Raw genomic sequence first — 22,101 nt, 5'->3', positions numbered from 1 at the left:
TCAGACTCGTCTTTATTTCAGGTTTTTTCATTTGGAGTGAAGCTCAACAGAGTCCAGAAATCCTCAATACGCGATGGCGAATAATGTTTTAACGTTTGTGTTTTCCCCTTTTTTTCAGCCAAGAAACCAAAAATCAATATTTGAGTCTCAATTAAAAAAAAATCCAATTTAAATTAATATTGATTGCTTTTGAGAGGCCCTATTTGTTTGACAGATTTATATTTTCAAACACAGATTGAAGCTGACCTAAAATTTGGAATAACTTTTTTACTACACCAAGTTAGTACAATATATCTGAGAACTTATCTCGTGGATTGGAATAAAAATGGGTCAATTGACTTTTTTGAAAAATTATAGAACTGATTTGTAACTGTTTTGAATTATCTGTCCTATAGCCAGAGGAAAAACAAAGTACACTTTTACAACAACAATGTTCTCTATTAAATTGTCCAATTTAACAAAAGATGGATAAATTAACTTGGAAAATTAACTACAGAAGTTCAGTTAGGATTGGGTATCAATTACAGCCTCTTTAGATAATGTGTGGCAACAATGACAAAAACAAAACACGCCCAAAAAGACCCTGCCCTCCTGCTAACAACCCCGCCCCCCTTCGCAGCCTCGAGACATTTTCATTCTCTGTCTTCTCACTCTTTGATCCACCTCTGAAAAGACGGATCAACATTTCGACAGAACCAAAAAAGATTTTTCACAGTAGAAAATTTGTTCACATTAATTTGAACTCATTTTAAATAATGCAGAGGATTTAAATTGCTCAACTTTCTCAACAATCAAAAGTTAAATTTTGATTTGTTTTTTTTTTACTTCAAATTTTAAGCAAATATGAAGTTTCTTTGAAATGATGCCATGCCAATTGTTGTTTTACAATTATTTTGACGAGATTTTGAAGCCGCTCTCATTTTTGTTTCAAAGCCTCGCTGTCTAGCGTTGTCTTGAATTCGATTCAGCTGAAATGTCTGAATATCATTTCGAATGAAGTTTTCTTGATTTCTCTCCGATTTCAGGTGACGCGGTTTTATTCTGGCTTGATTTTAGCGTTGGTATAAACATATGTTCAGCTGCGAATACTTGAGCCCCGATAAACTGAATTACCCGAAATCAATATGAGCATCTTTCACAACAAAACTTGACCGTCTATCGATGATCTTGATCGATAAGGGGTGGATTAAAGTGCACTCATAAAATGAATCCCGGAAACTCCAAATCTAATCCCTGGGCAGATGCTAAATGGATAATGCAAATACCGGGATTCACTCCTTAATATATTAATTAGTTATTTAATTAAATAATTATATATAAGTTAAAATCCAATTTCTGGAACTCAAACCCGGGCGAGAGGTATTCAGGAAAGGCTTTATTTTTGAAAAAAAACTTTTATTTTTTTTTTGTTTTTTAAATAATGAAGCTCAATTTTAATTTTCCCCGAGTTCAATTATTCTGAATGCTACTTTAATCATTTTTTTCATCATATCACAGATCGTCAGAATTTTAAAATCCTCTAAGTGAATTGGAGATTGATTTTTATTACAACTCAATTTCCACTTGTAACAGTTATCCAATCGATAATCGAGTGGCATCTTTCAAGAGTTGAGGAATTAATTTAAGTGGTATCTTAGGTAAAATTTGCAGCAACGGGACGCAGTTTTTATGGCCATTTGAGGGCGATTTAGTAGCATCTCCCTTCGGGTGAAATTTTAACGGGGGTTTTGTGGTCTTTTGATCCTGCTGTGGAACGCACTTGTAATAGGTGTCATAATCCATCTTCGCCTAGATTAGTTAAATTTTGATAAAAGTTAATGGTTTCGAGAGTTTACTATCTTTTTTGATCGAAAATAAAAGTATCTTAACACCGTGTCAATAGTTTTTAAAGAGGTTCCTTGTATTGAGTTTTTTTTTCAAAAATGTTGTTAAAGTTTGAAATCAAATTGTTCTTTATAAAATCAAATTTATAAATCAGATTTTAAAAATTCAAAGATAATTTTTTGATGAAATGGAAAGAAATTTTTTTGTAATTTTCATTCGATGTATATAAATATATATATATAATTCACTGTTAATTCAGGCTCTTTTTTGAAGTCTTTCAATTGGAGTGATTTAAAAGCTAAGCACTAGGCTAGCAATCTGTCTAGAAGGCCAAAATCAAATTATAGAGGGCATAAAAAGGGAAGAGCTAGGGATTAATATGTAGATTCAAAGGATTTATCAAGCCGCGCATTTTGTAATTAGAAAGAAGGAAATATTTCTGAAAGGTAATTAACACCCTCATAAATCGTTTGTTTATACAGGGATGCTCGAAAATTTTGGCAGAAATGGAGATTTATTTGAAAAATGGTTTTATTGTAGCCCATTAGTGGAGAGAGATTTTTTCAATTCGCATATGGGGGTTTCTGAGACCAGGATTGACGACGCGACTTGGGGTGAATGGGGCGGGAGGAATTATCACACAGCGAAAGGTGATTTGACTTTTCTTTCATCTTTTTTTTTTTAAAAGTACGATCCAACTTCAACGTCAAGGTTATAAATCGATGACTCTGGACTACATGCTCACAAGTTGTTCAAAAGAACCAGAACATCATGAATCTGTTTGACACCTTCTAGACACAAACCAATAAGAACAATCTTTTTTGTAGACAAATTAAATCGACTGCACGTAATTAAACCGGATTTTCAGGTTGACAATTGAAGCAGCTCATTATTTCCCTGGCTCATTTCAAATGGATGTCTTAGATTTCATGAAAATTGTTTCCTATAATTTAACGTGATTATCAAAAATCCATCATTAAACTCGCTAAAAACCACTTCATCTGAAAAAATGATTGAAGTTATTGTTCGGAGTTTCCAAGAAAATAACGGAATACTAATGCTCGGAGTTTTCTATACAGACAAAATTTGGCGATCGAATTAATAGTGTTCAACGGAACCTTTTTGAGGAAGAAAGATATCGATGCTCCAAGTTCAGATGTGAAAAGATTTTTCACATGCGCATATTTTAAATGAAATTCGAAAATGGTCAATGTGACCAAACTGGACAGTTTTACGAGTGCTCTAGAGGATTTTCTATGATGATCAACGTTTCTTGCACCAAAAAACGCAAATGTACCTTCAGCAGAACTAACCGAGACAGTAATTGAAAGGGCAGTCAGACATTCAGGGCTTTGCTTTGGTGTGAACTGTTTTGTTTCTTTCTGAATACGATGTTAAAAATTGAAATAAGTTTTTTTTTTAATTGTGTTAATAAAAAAGCCAATTATACAAATATACAATTTTGCTTCAAAAACTATCAGCTGAGTGAAACAAAAATAAACAGAATATCTTAAAGAAGATCCTCTTAATGTTAGTGCTCGTCTTCTATTAAAAGATAGGATCTCTTCAACTATTTCCCCCTAGGGTACCTAGTAACGAATCGCCACCCCTATAGTTCAAAATTTAATTCATAAGAAATAATTCAAAATTTAAGCATATGTGAATTATGATGCTAAAAACGAATCTCTCCCCCATTTTGCAACGAGGGGGGGATAGTTAAAGAGATCCGAAAGATAGATAGCGAATCAGCGGTCAAAAAGGGACGAAATTCTCTTAAAGAAGTAAAACAACTATTTTTCTTGAGTCAAAGAAGTAGGGGCGAATTTAGGGGGGGGGGGGCGGATGCCCCCCTCAGGGATTCGACACCCTGTTGACCCAAAGGGTCCCCTCTTTGGTACTTTTCAAGAAATCCATTGTTGGCCGACCGAGCCTAAAAATTTTCTAAAGGCGCCTTTGGCGCCAATATATACTAACTTTGAGGGTGAGCGCGCGCAAATAAAAAACGCGATTTTTTTGACCAAAATAGCGTCTTTTTTGTTCTTTAGGAGAGCTCGGAGAATCAATTTGGTCGACCTTAAAAAAAGTTGTTGAACCCACCCTCGAGAAAATTGTAGATCCGCCCCTGAAAAAAATTAAAAGTTTTCGGGGTTTCCGACAAGGCAAAAAGAACGACAAAAAAGCCTTTTCCTCAATTCTGGTTGAGAAAATTTTCGAAAGCGTTCTCCTTTTAGTATAATTTTACGACATCCACTTTTGGCTGACTATACTCAAAATTTTTCTAAAAGCGTCTTTGATGCCAAAATAACTAAATTTGAGGGAGGAGCGCGCTCCAAAAAAAAAACGCATTTTTTGCCAAAATTTTCCAAAAAATGCCCAAAAACTACGTTTTTTTGGCCGGTTTTTTAGAAAACTTGCCTGCGCCGCAGAAAAAATTGGACAAAATAGGATCCTTTTAGTATTTTCGGATAGCTCGGAAAATCCAATTGGTCGACCTAAAAAAAAGGTCCACAAAAGCTTCAAAATTTTTTTGGAATATCGTCCCCTAGGAAAATTTCTGCGCACGCCACTGACCACATTCAACACATAAATATATATTTTATACAAAAAAATGAAATCACTTTCTACTCAAAGACAGCTGAAAGTTATTGTTAATTCAGTCTATTTTTGGCGCTCGTAATAATAAGTTTTTACCAAACAATATTTTTACCCCATTCAAGGAATCAAATCCGTGAAAACAAATTAAAAAAGATATTCTATTTTCAATCTTTTTTGCTAAGTTCTGTGAGTTTGAAAATTGCCAATTTGGCCATGCTATAGACTAAGTTATGCTTCGCGTCCAAGATTTTATTCATAATGCTGAAAGCGTAACCAGAACTATTTATGCGTGACAAATTCTCCCCCACAACAAAATAGTTCCAACTTGAATTGTGGCTAGCTAAGCTAATTGGTCGTTTTAATTTCCTTACTTGACATTTGACACTTGATATTTCTCACTTGATCTTTCAATATTTTTTTCCCAAAACTAATTGATATAGATTAAGGGGCAGTCGGAACAATCAGGGCTTTGCCCTGATATAGGAGCTGTCTTGTTTCTACTGGGAGCGTTTTCATCGCTATAACCAATTATGTAGATCAAAGTGATAGTTTCGGGCAGATAATTTTATTGACTTTCGAATCAAAACTTTAGAATTTCGCCTGTAAAATTTAAATTTTTTTTTGGTTGCTAGATAAGTCACAATTTGATTCATATTTTCAGCGCGCACAAAAAGCAGAAAATTAAATAGGAAAGGATAGCTAGTTGCTATGCAAGTAGCACAGAATGTTCCAATCACATTCATAAAAAACTACAATTTTTTTCTTTTTCCGCCAAAAAAGTGTCGTTTTTTTTTAGTGCGTGGGCAATATAAACACTGCACAAAGTTTTAAAATCTTAGTAAGCTAGTGAAATTTCAATTTTTTTTTCTAATTTTTTTTTGCACAATAATTCAAGTTTCTTTTTTGATGAGATCTTTTTTTTGTCAGCGAAACGCCAATTGAACTTACCCAAATAAGTTTTCTTTTCAGTAATATCATTTTTTTAGCCTAAATTTTTAGCTGCCTTTTGTATAATTATGGTTACTTGGTCTCTTTAGTCGCTCGAAATTAAACTTAATTTCAAAAACCTTAAACCGGTTTTCCTCAACACTGTTTTTTGTTCGAAAATTTTCAAGTGTCGTTCGAATCACGAGTGCAAGGATTTCAGTATGATAGATCAATTCCCCATTCCAATATTTTTTGTGGTTTTTAATAGTGCTTGGAAAACAAAATAAATTAAAATAAACCAGAATACAAGGTTCCTCCCCATTTTCAACGGTCAAAACGAAAATCAAAATTATTTAAAGAAAGGCAAGCCATTTATACCAAAAATTTTTTTTGCGCTATGTGATATAAAGTAGGGGCAAGCTTTCTCACAGAATGCATAAAGCGTTATCAAGAAGTTATCAAGAACTTTTGACTTGAATTATAACCGATCGCAGTGTTTTTTGAACCCATCACACAAAAGTTATCGCAAAATAGTTTAAACATTCCGAAAAACAAGAGCAACAGTTTGAAGTTTTGTTGTTATGCGGGCAAAAAAACTTTTAAAAAGCTGATTTGTGCTTAATTTTTTTTTTTTACAAAAATAAAGTGACGTCTAGATTGGCTCATTATCTGTAACAGACGGAATTATTCGGAAATGTCCTGTTAGCTCCTGTGAGTGAATTATTCGAAAAAAATTTGAAGTTTTAGGACCATTTTAGCACGAAAGAAATTACCAAAAAACGAGGAGAACTACTGTTGTGCCTGTGTAAAAACGCATAAATACTTTGATCAATTCTCTGCGCTGGGTTATCTCGCCTCATCCTCAAGCAAAAATCCCAGATTATATTGGGCCTTGAACAACCGCTGTTTTGAAAAAGAGCCTTTTAGTTAAACTTTTCGCCATCGCTAACAAAACCTACGTCTATTGATGATACCATAAAGGTTCGCGGTGAAAATTAATCTTGATTGACTCTGGTTGCCTCAAACCGTAATAATTCATAATTAGAAAAGAAGCCGTCACGTTACTTATCAAAAAAAGAGGCTTCATTAATCAGTGTTAGTTTTTCTTATCAAACTATTTTATGATTTTTTAACGACAACCCAAGCAAAGGAGAGGCCCCAACATCATCTTAAGTTGTTATTGAAAATTGCTTAAGCTTATTTGCTCACAATTTTTTACCATCTTAGGCCTGAGAATTATTGTTACCCGTTCACGACAACCAAATAGCTAGATCATTACTGATCCGACTACGTCAATGAAATTGACTGGAAAGAACTATGACATAAGGAAGTTTTTTTGCCAAAATTCGCGTAACGCAAATGCAACATCCCAGTGATTCAAGTACTCGTAAAGCTTTTTTGTCTTGATTCAAATTTAGAAAATTGAAGATTTCTGAAAGCCGAGACCCATTGGCTATTCCGACATGATTTATATTACCGACGAACAATTTTTCTTTTAAAAACATTTGACCGGTAGATTGATACGGATTAAAAAGACAATTTTAACTCTCTGCTTAATATATATTATTGAGATAAAAATTTAAAATTGGTTTTTTGAAAACTATCAATTTTTTAAAGAAAAATTTAATTAGAAAAAAATTAATGTTTTTTGATTACTCCTTTTGCAATGATGGCAGTGGATATCATTCGGTGTATTGTTTTTTGTGGTTAAAGCAGGGGGGAGGCGTTCAGGGACTGGGCGGGAAGCATGTCCCTTTTCTCTCAGGGATTTGACTTCCCGTCGACACAAAGGATTCCATATTTTGTACTATTTTGAGACATCCAATTTTTGGCTGATCGACTCAAAAAATTTTGTAAGGCACATTTGGCGCCAAATTATACTAATTTTGACGAGGATTGTTCGGTCAAAATTTTCCAAAAAGTGAAAAAAACACATACTTTTTGTCCTGTTTATTTTTTGCAAAAATTCTCCTGTGCAGAAAGTTTGGTCAGAATAGGGCCTTTGTAGTAATTTGGGAGAGCTCAGAAAAATAATTATCCGGATAATTATTCGACCTAAAAGAAGTCAACAAAATATTGGAACAGTTTTTGAAAAACCAAACTCCCCTTCCAGTCGAGAAAATCCTAGATCCGCCCCTGTTTGAAATAAATGTTTGTTTCTTTTCGGTAACTTGAGTGCAAACTACTGCGCAGCCATATAGATTGAATACCGAGCCTTTAAGAATAATTAAACGACAGTCTGTTTTCTAACCGTCTCTTTATCCAACTTTTACACTGTCAGATGTCTTATTGTGTTGTTGGCAGAAGTGGTTTTATTGGATTTTCAGAAGAATCTCGCCCAGATTAATTGGGGTTCTTCTTTTTAATTCATACAATCAAACTTGCACAGGAGAAATTGTGCTACAAGCTCTCGTTCAGAATTAAAGGATTAGAAGTTCCATCTTAAAATTCATGGACACTTAATCCCACTATTTTTGGCCCCTCTCTTAGACTAATACCCCTCCTTAGGGACCAATGGGTAAAAAAGAGGAAAAAATATGCCTCGGAATTCGTTTATACTGCATCTTGCATTCCATTTAGATTCCACATTGTATAATATATTTATGCGGAAAAAGTTGCGCGCCGCAGATAGCTTCGCAAACAGATAATTTGCAATCATCCATTTTTGTTTAAATTTTTGCAAATTTTTATTTTATCTTGATCACCAATAAAAACGGAAGAGTGATAAAAAAATTTGATTTGATCGTTCTGTTTGAAATACGTAAATGTTTCTTAACGGAACCGACAATCAAAATTTATACTGTTTTTAAATAAATCTGCTATTTTGACGCCTTCCTTTAGCCAAACTTTGTTCTGTTGGTCTTGATAGCAAAATTTCAATAAATTTCAAGAGCTGAAATCTGAAATATACTTTCTCATTCCGGTTTTTTCATTCGATAAAGCAAAAAGAAATTGAACTTTTTGACGCCAAGTTGTAACAATTACAGAATTAGGACGGGCAAGATCAGTTTTCATGCCTGCTTAGACAAATTCAGTTCAGCAAAATTGACATTTTTCAATAATTTGGTCTTAATTTTCCACAAATTAAAAGGGATTAGCAGGAATGTCTTAGGGTGTCAGTGGATCTAAGAGGGCCTCAAAGTATCAACAATCCCACCCAGTATTTCACGCATCGTTGATTACAACTAAATTAAAATGTTACTCAGACATTTAGTTAAAAAAACAGGAGAAAAAACTGTCATTTAAAAAATTGTTGATTGAATCACCCAAGAATTTAACACTGACACAAATATTACTAAAACATAGAAGAGAAGAAGTACTGCTAACATTTTTTGAGTGCCTGAACAATAATAAATGATTTGTCATCTAGATGGAATCAATTGTATACTGTAGAAAATATAAAAAAAATTGTTGCATAAAATTGTTAGTTTAGAGCTCATATTTATTTAAATACAATACATTTCCGTTTTTTGAAAGGTTTTTTGAAAGGGTAATTTCTCGGTCAAATTAAATGAACAAACGAGAAAATTGCATCAACCGATGATATAATAGGAATAAAAATAACAACTGACTGTAGCAAAATGAATAGCCAAACCTTTATAAAAAAATCAGCAAGCAGCTTTTTTATAGAGGTTTTGAGGCGCACAAAAATCAAAAAATCTGCTCATTTTTCAGGAATTTTGTAGATTCATAAAGCTACGCAGGTGAAGCAAACCTGCGTAGCTTTATGAATCAAAACTTACTTCAAAACGCAGGGCTATTTGAACCTTCAGATAGCAATTTTACCAAATTAATCAACAATTTTTGCCCATACATGTGCAAATTTACCATGTTTCCATCTCAGACCAAAGTTTGTTGAACCAAAACTCGACGAAATATTAAGATAATGAATTAAAAACGCCAAAAACTTTTTGGCAAAAACAAAAGGAAACTACAAAACGCAAAAATAAAAATGAAAAAGATCAAAAATTCGATAAATATGGTTTTTCAGTATGCAAAACTTGTCCCAAACATTTTTTTCTAAATTCAGCCCAGTTCAAAGAAAAAAAAACGTTTAAGTTTTTTCTCTATTTGTTTTGTCTGGATGATTTCAATCAGTAACCTAAACTAACAAATCTAACAAGTGGAAACTTTTTAACACTAGTCATTCAACTTAACAAAAAAAACAAAAAGGATAAATCATAGCCGAGAGACAAATGGAAAACTTCATGAGCGCACGGAAACAGAAGAAATACTGATTTGTTTTTTTGAAAAGCTTCATTTTTCGAATTTTGAAATTAAACAATTTTTGACATTGAAGTTCTTGGAATTTCGTGAACATTTTATGTTCTCTTTTTTTAAAAAGCTGGATCCTAAATAATTTTTTTTCTCTGGAAAATTTGATAATTAATTTTCATTTTCGAAGTAAGAAAACAATTACGTTTTTCGCGACCTTTCTCTGTTTGATAGTGGAGTTCGCCTTCTTTTTTTTGAAAAAATGAAATGAACTTAAAAAAAATCAAACCACGAAAAGTAACTTTGAGCCTAAACAAATTTCAAGTTTTCTCCAGAAAATTAAACAAAAAAATTACCAAGATCTACATAAGAGTTTTCAAAACGTTCATGATTCCTAAAAACCTTATAACTTTTAAGAAGATCATTGATAGTTGTCACGTACAAACAATGTAATTCGCAGTAGTTTGAAACATTACACTGAAATATATAGCAGGACTTTCAAATTTGAACCCATGAACAGAGAAGTAGCCGCTTCTGTGAAAGAAATTCTGCAAACAGTTATTTCGCTTCGACTCTATTTCAGAGTTTATACGGCAATTATTTAGAAAACTCAACGTTTCTTAAAAACGGTTAAAAGTTCAAAAACCTGAGTTCCAGAAAACTATAATTTTTTTTCTGCAAAAAGAAGGCCGTGGCCGCGAAAGTAGAGAAGAACCCAAGAGCCGGGTTTCTGATTGAATAATTAACCTGAAAATTGGCACGGTATTGTTCGAGTAAAGTCAAAATGTTTCCAAAAAACGGTCAAGTTTCAAAATTTTGACTCCTTGAAGGCCAATTTTTTTTTCTAAAGGAAATTGGGTGTAATCAAACCTGTTGCTTTGATTGAACCTATGATATCAGATTTGGCAGGATAGTTATCTCCATTGAACCCACAAACTGTTTTGCTAAAAGTCAAAAAGAATTAAAAAATCAAAGAAGTGACTGTTCCAAGAGCATAAATTTTAATGTGTAAAATGAGCTTAGCAGGGGAGCTTTTTAAATTTGTTATGCTCATTGAAAACAAAATTTCAGATTTGGGAAGTAGTTGTCAAAAAATCAAAAATCAAGAAAATGGGTTTAATATTTCCCCGCAGATTATTCGGTAGGATGTAGACGAAGGGGTAAAGCAAAAAGAGACAAAGGGAGTATTTAGACACAATACTTCAATGGAAAATCTAACGTTTTTTTTCCGTTAGTACCATTTTCCATAATTGCCATAAGTATCACTTTCTATTCGTACCACTTACCACTAGTACCACTTTTTAAAAACACTTGGCAACGTAGTTTCTGAGAAAAGTTAAAGTTTTTGAGAAAAGTGAAACATTTTCCTTTTCGATGTTGGAGACCCCAATTTGTATTTCTTTCAGCGAATGATTTTCAAAAGTAAAGCAAACTGTAATTTTAGAACTGGCATAAATTCTAGGGTTTAAAAATTTCGAAATTATGATCTAAATAGAATCTCATGACTCATGTTCTGTTTGGCAGTCTTCCACAGTGTAGAAAAAAATGTACGCTAGTTTCGGCAAAATCTACCGCTTTATCGAATACTAATTTTAATATTTGACATGCTTAACATACCCATACAATAGCTCGAATTTTGCATTTAATTGTAATTTAATACCGCACTGAATTATTTCATAATCCTAACCAAAAAAAATATAAACAGAGCAGGAACGAAATTTAAGACTTTTCCTGTCAAAAAATATTCGGAAAAAAATCAGTGAAAACAATTTCGTGCTTTTTCACGTTTTGCTCATTTGTATAACGGATTTTTTTTTCATTAAAAAATTTCGAAATTATGATCGAAATAGAGGCTCATGACTCATGTTCTGTTTGGCAGTCTTCCACAGTGGAGAAAAAAATGTACGTTAGTTTCGGCAAAATCTACCGCTTTATCGAATGCTAATATTAATAATGGACATGCTTAACATACCCATACAATAGCTCGAATTTTGCATTTAATTGTAATTTAATACCGCACTGAATTATTTCATAATCCTAACCAAAAAAAATATAAACAGAGCAGGAACGAAATTTAAGACTTTTCCTGTCAAAAAATATTCGGAAAAAAATCAGTGAAAACAATTTCGTGCTTTTTCACGTTTTGCTCATTTGTATAACGGATTTTTTTTTCATTAAAAAATTTCGAAATTATGATCGAAATAGAGGCTCATGACTCATGTTCTGTTTGGCAGTCTTCCACAGTGGAGAAAAAAATGTACGTTAGTTTCGGCAAAATCTACCGCTTTATCGAATGCTAATATTAATAATGGACATGCTTAACATACCCATACAATAGCTCGAATTTTGCATTTAATTGTAATTTAATACCGCACTGAATTATTTCATAATCCTAACCAAAAAAAAATTAAAACAGAGCGTGAACGAAACTCAAGACTTTTCCTGTCAAAAAATATTCGGACAAAAATAAAAGAAAACAATTTCGTGCTTTTTCACGTTTTGCTCATTTGTATAACGGAACTTTTTTTTCATTCAAAACTGCACCTTACTTAATGCACCGACACCACGACTTAAAGAACATTACACAGAGGCGAATCGAAGCTTCGCAGCACTGACAATTCAACGTCAAATTAGCATCGTAAGCTAACGGATACAAAAATTATTGCATGTCGAAATATTTTTATCTCAAATGTCAGAATCTAAAAAAGTCGAGAAAGCTTTTGTCCTTAAAAAATTTGAATTATCAGGTTGTGAAGCTGAAGAAAAAATCTTATTTCTGTTCATATCAACTTTCGAAAGTCAAAAAAAAAACAGCTGCCCCTCAACCGTTTTAAAATTTTAGAGCATTTTGGTTGGCCCTTTTTTCGATAAAATCGAAGCCAATTTAAGAATAGTGGATTTCTTAAAGAATAGTGTTTAAGAATTTCTTAAAGAATTTAAGAATAGTGTTTAAGAATTGAACAAAAAAGAAATCAACAATCATATCGTAAAAAAAATTGGATTGAAAACATTTTTTAGCTTTTCCTGAAAAAAAATCTAAAAAAAACAAAGTGGATCAAACGTAAATTTTTAAAATTCGGTGGGAAAACCGACAATCAAATTCCATTATCAAAACTAGAATTCGATCACTTTTTTCTTAAACTTTTCAGTGTTCGATAGAGACTTTTACTAAAAAAAAAATGATTGCGACCATATAAGAGTCTGAACTACGTTCATCGACTTTTCAAAAAGTCCAGCTAAAACTCTACGATTTAGGATCCCAAGGCAACAGTTTTACCACTAGGCCAAGTGGAAAGAGGCCTGGCAGTTATTGAGGTTTCAAGAGATAAAGATATTTTTAAAATTTTTTACGAGAAAAAAAGAGTAATGAAGAGTTTATACTCCACTGAGAGATCCGTAATGCCTTAAAACAATCGTTCTGAGAAATTTATTATATAAAAGAAATTTGATAACAGCTATACATACTTACAATTTGATTTATGTACATTAACAGGGTCTGCAGTAAAATTCAAATTATAGAAATTCAATTTGAAATACACAGCAAAAGATAGACAGATAGTTTTTAGCACTGTTTTAGCATTTCAGACACTTTATATGAAGTGTCGCAGCAAGAACTCACGCTAAGCCGAAGTTCTAGATTACTGATGATACCAGATGAAATCGCGTCTTCTTTCTCTCTAAACAAAAATCCAGAATTACCTGTTTGTTCGCCTCATCAAGCAATTTCCAATCATTTAAGTTGCAAGCAAGTAATAAAGAAGCGATGAAACACAAGATAGGACCGGAAAACAAAACATGACAGTAAATGAAATAAAGGATGAAGAGCAAAACTTGGTCACTTTCAAAAGCATATTGCGCAGAGTTCAATTTTGATTTTAAGCCAAATGTTATCCAAGCATTTATTGGTTGCCTGCATTTTTGCAGGACTTGAAGTTCAGATGAAGAATTGGTCAACTGTTAAGGTATGATAAACTTTGCATCCCTTTAATTTCGTGTTATCAACTATGAATTGAGCTGCTACAAAGAAAACGAGAACTTCAAGAAAACGAGAAGTATAGAGGCCAAGAAAAAAGGCAACCAGTTGCTGTGCAACTATTAAAGAACGTCCGTTCCGCAAACAGACTTTGTAGCAGCTAATACGGTTGAAAACAAAAGAAACAGCCAACTGAAAGTTGGAAAAAATTAATGAACGCAAGGAAACCGAAAAAAACTGACTTGTTTTGTGAAAAAACTTCAATTTTCGCATATTTAAATAATATATATATTTAAATAATATATACCCTCGAAGACCTATATAAGTCTTCGCTGCGTTCATTACTCTAAAATCAATTCTTTAAATTTCAAGAAAAATTTTTGATACACATGTTTTTCATTAGGAAATAACCTAAAACGAGAAAGCTGGAGCACTTGTTGAACTTATTATAACGTTAGACAGCCTGAAAAATAAAATCGAAATAAGAAATTTTTTGTGCACCATTCGCACTTCATTTAGCAAATGAACTGAATTGAACAAAAAATAAATAAAAAATCATACCGTAAAAAAATTGGATTGAAAACATTTTAAGCTTTTTCCTGAAACAAAAGAACTAAAAAAAAACAACCGGATCTACAGAAGTGTGTTCGCAATGTTCATTGACACGTAAAAACAAATGTTTTTTTTTTCGATGAAAAATTATTGGCCTGCAGATTGTACTACACTTATAAAATAGATTACCATTCATATAAAACTTATGAATAATAATAAAAAACAGATATATCGCCCTGTAAACCTAGAGACTAAGTTGTATCCTTCACTCTATTTGAGCCTGAATAGCAAAATTTTAGACTAGTTTTTTGGAGATACAGTATTTGAACACAGGGCGAAGCTGTGCTTCGTACCACATGCAAAACCAAAAACTGTGAATCATTCTTTGCAATTCAAGTCATAATGAGAACAAGATTTATCAAACAAATAGAAAAATTCAAGGATGCCGGTCATTCGCCTACACTATTAAGAACATATAGATCAAAATGAAAGCGAATCAAGAGAAACTTAAAGAAATTTCTAGATTTCACGATCTTCAAAAACTGCAGCTTAAAACTCAAGTTTCTAGGTAGCATGTTTGTCAACAAATCATAAAAAAATTTTGCAGGAAAGAGGTCCGATGTTTTTCGAGAATAATCCGCACCAAATTTTACAACGCGTTCTAAGGTTTTTTTCTTGATTTTCATTTTGATTAAAACACCAAAAAAACTATTGACAGCGTCATATAAAGATCTTCAGATACTTAGTGAATTGTAACTAAGCTGTAACTAAGTTGGAAAGGCGAGCTGGTAAAAAATTAGAGCTTGAAAACTACAATTTTTTAAGAAGGTGTTATTATTCCCTCACACTATACTTGGAAAAAAAATCGGAGATAATTGTGTTGTGGCCAAACATTTAAGATTGATGATCGCGCAAGCTGTTCAATGTTGGTTAGCATGATGATAAAGAAAGTGCTTTTACTTATTTTCCGAGGAGTCCCAAAATTCCCTGAAAACAGCAATCATGCGTGATTTAACTTGCAGCTGAAACTAAACAAATGCGTCAACTATACTGAGCCCCACTGCTCTCTGGAACTATTAAACACTTATTTGCTTTCATCAGAATTTTTCGTCAAACAGCAAAAGCAAAATTTCATTTTTCAATTTCATTAAATTATTTCAAATTATGTAACCATTGTGATATAAAATAACGAGATTGAACAGAAAAACAGTATCAAAATCACGAGAAAAAACAAACTCACTCTTTTCTTCGAGTGTTCATCGTTGATTGTGTCTTCGATTGAAGATTTGTCGTCTTTGATTGTGACTCTCTTCTTAGGTTTCTTCGGTTTTTCGTCTGAAAACAAAATGAAATTAAAACAGAAATCTTAGTCAATAGAGAAAAGAAACGCTCATATTTTGAGATTGCGAGATTTCTTATTCCCCTTTTACAGTTTTTCAACCAAAAACAATCCCTCAATTCTCAAAACAAGAGCAAAATATATGCTCGGAACCACTCCTCCCCCTGTTCCCACGAATTTTCAGGTCTATTTGGCAGTGCTTTAAGCATCTATCCCTTTTGGCTGAATGGTCTTAAGTCTTTCTAAAACTGCCGTCAGTGCCGAGATCAACTAAATTTGAGGGCCAAGAGCACGCAACAAATTTCAAAATTGGCTTTTTGGGCTTTTGTCTCAATATTAGCCTCCACTATCGAGAATACGACAGAAAGCAGCTCTATGAAGTGCTAAAAGAAAAACTAGAAAAAGGCCTCCAATTAGTAGAAACTTGGCTAGGTTGCGGATATGATTCTCCGTACTAACCACTCAGCCACGCAAGCTTAATCAATCACAAATTCTAGCCACAAATAAAGCAGAGAACAGATGGTATCAAATTTCCAATGCCACATTGTAATTATAGCAAAAGTACCACTAAATAAGTGAACGCTTTACACTTTCAATGAACACTTTTATTTTCGAGTTAGGTTAGAAAAAAGAGGGTTCATACTAATACACTACGCTGATCGGAAAAGTAACACAAGGGCGAAGTTTCGCTTTGCAAACACTAGCGGGAACACGAGAAAAAGTCAGCTCTATTGCAATAAGAAAAATTCGAAATACACCTGGAAGTAGTAAAAACTCGGGTACGTCTGAGATTCGGACCTGCGACCTAGAGATTGAGAGTCTCACACACTAACCACTCAGTCACAGACTAATAATAGATACAAAACAACAGAACACTAGCCACAAATAAAGCAGAGAACAAATGCTATGCAATTTCCAATGCTACAGTGAGAGTTCCCAATAAGTGAACACCTTTATTTGCGAGTTAGATTAGAAAAAAAGGTTCGTAATAATACACTAAGCTGAACGCTAGTGTAAATACAACAACCCATCGCAAAAAGTGTAGATCCACTCCCTTTTAAAAATCACCTAAAATTATTAATTTTAATCGATTACTTTTTTTTTCACGCAAACTGAAGGCGACTACCGGCAAGCTAGTTGGGAGAAATCAACAAGCATGTGTATCGATTGGCATGACCACAATAAGGATTACGAAAGAGATTAAATGAAATCATTTTGAAATTGTTAGATTGAGTCTCTTCCAATTAAACACTATAGCAACTTAAGCTATTAACTTAAGCAATGCACGCATGCTCAACGCCAGTCCCCAGCTAGTTATTGTTCCGACTTTCGATTCGAAAGTAACTGAATATTTGTGCTCGGAGTGGGTTTTTTTTCTTCAGAGAAATTTCGACTTTTTAACTAGCCATTTTTGACGTAATTTTTTTATATCATTCGAAAGCTATTGTTGTCCTGAGCTCAAATTTGAAAAGATAATTCACCTGTGATCATTTTTTGTCAAGTTACGGGGGTTTAAAGATTGTAATTTTGGCCATTTGGGACAATTAACGCGCGATATATTTCGCGCTATTAACGCGTAAGCGGAGAGTTAATCCGTCTTAGAAATCGTTCCAAATTGGTTGAAAGAAGCTTATTGGCCATACTTGATTTGTTACAAGGAGCGAAATCTATCCTTTTGTACTTTATATGGCGTGTGGGGGGATGATTTTCATAAAAATTTTCAAATTTTAGAAGAAAAAAATTCATTTTGTTTCATTTCATTTAATTTTTTAATGTTATTACTGCTTCGAAAACCTTATAAAGGCAGTCAGAACATTCAGGGCTTCGCCCTGATACGAGCAGTCTTGTTGACTATGAATTTCAAACAAAAACAGATCTGTTCATTCTTACTTTCTTCTGGGGATTCGTCGTCCTTTCCTTTCGCTTTCTCCTTTTTATCTTTTGACGATTCTTCTTTGTTTTCTTTCGTCTTGCCTTTTTTGTCCTTTTCTTTCTCCTTTGATTTATCTTTATCCTTGTCCTTCGCGCCTTTTTCTTTCTCGTCTTCTGAGATCTCTTCGTTCAGACTTTCCTCCTCGTCTTCAATTTCCGACTGGACCTCTTCAACCTCATCATCAGCATTCGAGTCCTTCTTCTTTCCGTCTTTTTTCTTGTCTTTATCTTTACTCTTTTTACCTGAAAAACCACTTCCATCAACAGGTCGCTCGTTTTTCCAAAAAATTCGAAGTCTTATATGGTCATAACTTCTTTTCGCCTTAACTCTAGATAGATACTCGGTAGAAAACTAATTGATACTATACCCGGTGGAAAACTAATTGATCCCATGATAACATATTTTTGCCAAAAGTACAATTGATCTAGAGATTCACTATCGAATGCCAGATGATTTGAACTATTTAAAAAATAAAAAGTGTTACGGTAATATGTTATTTTTTACCATCTTTTTCCTTCTCTTTGTCCTTATCTTTCTTCTTGCCCTTGTCTTTATCCTTATCCTTCGCTTTCTTGTCTTTCTCTTTATCTTTTGACTTCGGTTTTTCTTTATCCTTTTTCGATGACTTCTCTTTCTCGTTTTCATCTTCGCTTCCATCTTCTTCGTCTTCTTCCTCGTCTTCATCGTTCTCTTTCTTTTTCGGCTTCTTGTCCTTGTCCTTCTTTTTATCCTTATCTTTCGACTTGTCCTTGGTTTTGTCTTTCTCTTTCGATTTATCTTTTTTCTTGCCTTTTTTGTCTTCAGTAGTATCGTCATCTTCCTCCTCCTCTTCGCTGTCTTCGTCATTTGAGAACTGCAGCACTTCCACAACCTCCTGCTCATCCTTTTTGTTTTTCTTCCCTTTCTCTTTCTTCTCTTTTTCCTTCTTCTCTGTAACAAAAAGTAATGCTCCCCATATTCAATAATTGTATCTCTAAATTAAACTTGTAATTAATGAGCACTTTCATTAATTTGGAAAAAACGGTAATTGAAACAGTAAATGCCGGTTCCTGTGTAACTAGCACATACAGTTCCGACCAACGCAATTTTTAACACAGTGACGAAGATGCGCTTCTGGCTTCTCAAACACTTGCGAGAACGCGACCAAAAAGCAGCTATATCAAGTGAAATAAGAAAAAGTAGAAATAAGCCTCGAATTAGGAAAAACTCGGCTACGTACCGCATTCGAATCTGTGACCTAGCAAATTTGAGTCTCACGCACTAACCACTCAGTCACGGATGCTTAAAAACCACCAAAAGTAGCCACCAATCACTACATATGCTAATAACTTGCCAGTTCGATGCAGCAAAAGTAGCACCACACACCAAAAGACAACATTTTGCTGGTAATAAATTAGAAAGCATAGAGCCAAACTGGCTTTTTTACAGTTCGCCCCTTTCAAATTGAATTTTGAAAGGCTTATTTAACGTTGTCATAATGCTATGGAACTTGGCGTGTCGAACAAAACGACAACTGTGACCAGATTTGTTCTTCAGACTTTACATCGTAACATCACGCATTTAGCCGTAATAGTACGTAAAACAAACTTAAAACTTGATATTTTGAAAGGTGGGGGGTGGGAAATGGAAAAGGGTCGCCAAATTATGTATAAGTTATGCATTTCAAGAAAATACATAATTAGATACATTGAGTTGGAAAATCTTTGAAATTGAGCTTTTTATCATTGCACTTAAAGTAATGACAAGTCATATGGCGCGAGAGTTAAAACAGACAAAAGGCCTTGAAATTACTAGTTTGTCCGATTAAGGTCACTTCGCCATCAAAAATGTTTACAGATTTCTGAGATGGTTGAGAACAATTTTGAATTCATGTTGACCGAAAAATGTTTGCCTTACTTTTTCAGATGTTATTTATTTCCAGTTAATCTGTTTGAAATTCCCGATAATTTACAGATGTTGAATCAAATTTTCTTTAGCCAAGTCTTACAGGATACGAGAGTTCATCACATTTTGGTCCGCCGACCTGGACGAACAATCCGATACGACCCGCGAGCGTCGCAAGTTCCGATCAGATATCTCAGAAGTGTGACAAAGGCGTCGGAAGTTCCGATCGGATACCTCAGAGGTGTGCCAAAGGCTTCAAAAGTTCCAATCATACCTCCCAGAAGTGTGCCAAAGGCGTCAAAAGTTCCAATCAGACATCCCAGAAGTAAGCCAAAGGCGTCGAAAATTCCAATCAGATATCTCAGAAGTGTGCGAAAGGCGTCGAAAGTTACCATAAAGTGTCTCAAAAGTGTACCAGAGTCGCCGAAAGTTTCAAGCAGATATCTCAGAAGTGTGCCAGAAGAGTCGAAAGTTTCGATCGAATATCTCAGTACTGTGCCAAAGGTGTCGAAAGTTCCGATCAGATATCTCAGAAGTAAGCCAAAGGCGCCGAAAAATCCGAACAGGTATCTCAAAAGTGTCAGAGGCGTCGAAAATTTCGATCAGATATCTCAGAAGTCTGCCAGAGGTGTTGAAAAATCCGAACAGGTGTCTCAAAAGTCAGAGGCGTCGCAAGTTCCGATCAGATATCTCAGAAGTGTGACAAAGGCGTCGGAAGTTCCGATCGGATACCTCAGAGGTGTGCCAAAGGCTTCAAAAGTTCCAATCATACATCCCAGAAGTGTGCCAAAGGCGTCGAAAGTTCCAATCAGACATCCCAGAAGTAAGCCAAAGGCGTCGAAAATTCCAATCAGATATCTCAGAAGTGTGCGAAAGGCGTCGAAAGTTACCATAAAGTGTCTCAAAAGTGTACCAGAGTCGCCGAAAGTTTCAAGCAGATATCTCAGAAGTGTGCCAGAAGAGTCGAAAGTTTCGATCGAATATCTCAGTACTGTGCCAAAGGTGTCGACAGTTCCGATCAGATATCTCAGAAGTAAGCCAAAGGCGCCGAAAAATCCGAACAGGTATCTCAAAAGTGTCAGAGGCGTCGAAAAATTCGATCAGATATCTCAGAAGTCTGCCAGAGGTGTTGAAAAACCCGAACAGGTGTCTCAAAAGTGTCAGAGGCGTCGCAAGTTCCGATCAGATATCTCAGAAGTGTGACAAAGGCGTCGGAAGTTCCGATCGGATATCTCAGAAGTGTGCCAAAGGCGTCAAAAGTTCCGATCAGACATCCCACAAGTAAGCCAAAGGCGTCGAAAATTCCAATCAGATATCTCAGAAGTGTGCCAAAGGCCTCGAAAGTTACCATAAAGTGTCTCAAAAGTGTACCAGAGTCGCCGAAAGTTTCAAGCAGATATCTCAGAAGTGTGCCAGAAAAGTCGAAAGTTTCGATCAAATATCTCAGTACTGTGCCAAAGGTGTCGAAAGTTCCGATCAGATATCTCAGAAGTAAGCCAAAGGCGCCGAAAAATCCGAACAGGTATCTCAAAAGTGTCAGAGGCGTCAAAAATTTCGATCAGATATCTCAGAAGTCTGCCAGAGGTGTTGAAAAATCCTAACAGTTGTCTCAAAAGGGTGCCAGAGGCGTCGATAGTTCCGATCAGATATCTCGTAAGTGTGGGAGGCGTCAAAAGTTCCGAGCAGTTATTTCAGCGGCGTCGAAAGCTCCGAGCAGTTGTGTTTGAGTGTTTGTAGAGGCCTTCAGGTATCGCGTAGATGGTGAGTTTTTAGAGACCTTCTTACAGGTATCGGGTTGGTGAAGTTTTCTCGACACCCAAAATTTTTCGTGTTTTTTCCCAATCTACAGAACGGTGAGCGAGTCTTCAAAACTTGTAAGACTAAAAACAAAACTTAGTCCATTTGAGCTAATTGATGATATGATGCTATAAATTTTCATACGAGATTTTGTGATGGCAAAACCGTAACCGCCATTTTTTCTCGATACCAAAACCTGAGTAGAAAACTTTGTGGTTCTTTTGAAAAAAAACCGGCGCATAAACCTTAATTACGTTACCCTAACAACGTTTAAGTAAACTCAACACCATCCGTATCGAAAAAAAAATTTTTGAAAAAAAACATAGCCAATCGAAGATTGGAAAAGAGTAATGAACACTAAAAAATACTGACTTTCTTGAAAAAATCTCAACTATTGAACTTCAAAGAAAAAAAATAGATGCCCTTTAGGCTTTTTGAATTTCGAGAAGAATTAATGATTAGAGCTTTTTGGATAACATGAACCCAATTTGAGAAAACTGGATCAATAAGTAAAGTTCCTATTCCATTTGGAAATCTTGAAAATAAATTCCACTTTCAAAACATAAAATCGCTCACGTTTTTTCGCACCATTTGCACGTTCGTATTTGGAGATTTTGAACTCAAAAAAAGTGCATTAAGCTAAAGTTCATCAATAATTTAAGACTTCTCCTGAAAAAAAATGTCAGCAAGACTTAAGAGCCGTTCATTAAGAACTACGTTCATTACTCTTAAAAAATATGGATTTTTTTGCATAACTTCTATTTTTGCAAAATTGTCAGGAAAGCGCCTAGTTTCATAATAAATTAGTTTAAACGACTGATTCTAGTCTTTTCGACCAAATTTGGAACTTTCGAGCAAAAATTGGGTAAAAACTCAAAACGTCGCAAACGCATCAGGTTACTATTGGAAGCGATGGATGAAAACGTAAAAAACTTTCGGAAAAATTTTAGGGAACATTTTCAGAAAAACGCAGTGATTTTTCTTGAAACCTGGTGTAGCAAACGAAACAATTTCATTAAATGAAAATAGCCATAAGAGAGCCTCGTAGCGTTTTATCAAGCA

The 22,101-nt window shown here is 34.4% G+C and overlaps 1 protein-coding gene across 4 annotated transcripts in view; it reads right to left on the bottom strand.

Annotated features, from left to right (window-relative positions):
- Nucleotides 1-12,982: 12,982 nt before the first annotated feature.
- The window catches only part of LOC134845880 (X-linked retinitis pigmentosa GTPase regulator-like), a 409,218-nt gene continuing 400,099 nt past the window's right edge, over nucleotides 12,983-22,101 (bottom strand). For 3 of the 4 annotated variants that reach the window (XM_063862989.1, XM_063862992.1, XM_063862990.1), the window contains 4 exons: nucleotides 17,863-18,288; nucleotides 17,316-17,600; nucleotides 15,327-15,421; nucleotides 12,983-13,238 (listed from right to left, as the gene is read on the bottom strand). In XM_063862989.1, the coding sequence (XP_063719059.1) occupies nucleotides 13,200-13,238; nucleotides 15,327-15,421; nucleotides 17,316-17,600; nucleotides 17,863-18,288 (845 nt within the window). In that variant the 3' untranslated portion in view covers nucleotides 12,983-13,199. Of the gene's footprint in view, nucleotides 13,239-15,046; nucleotides 15,074-15,326; nucleotides 15,422-17,315; nucleotides 17,601-17,862; nucleotides 18,289-22,101 lie in introns of all 4 variants that reach the window. The other variant, XM_063862991.1, reaches the window with a different exon arrangement.

Source organism: Symsagittifera roscoffensis, chromosome 5 (genome assembly GCF_963678635.1).
Source record: "Symsagittifera roscoffensis chromosome 5, txSymRosc1.1, whole genome shotgun sequence".
Classification (NCBI taxonomy): domain Eukaryota; kingdom Metazoa; phylum Xenacoelomorpha; order Acoela; family Convolutidae; genus Symsagittifera; species Symsagittifera roscoffensis.
The sequence above is the reverse complement of the archived record's forward strand: the minus strand, read 5'-3'. Positions and strand labels throughout refer to the sequence as shown.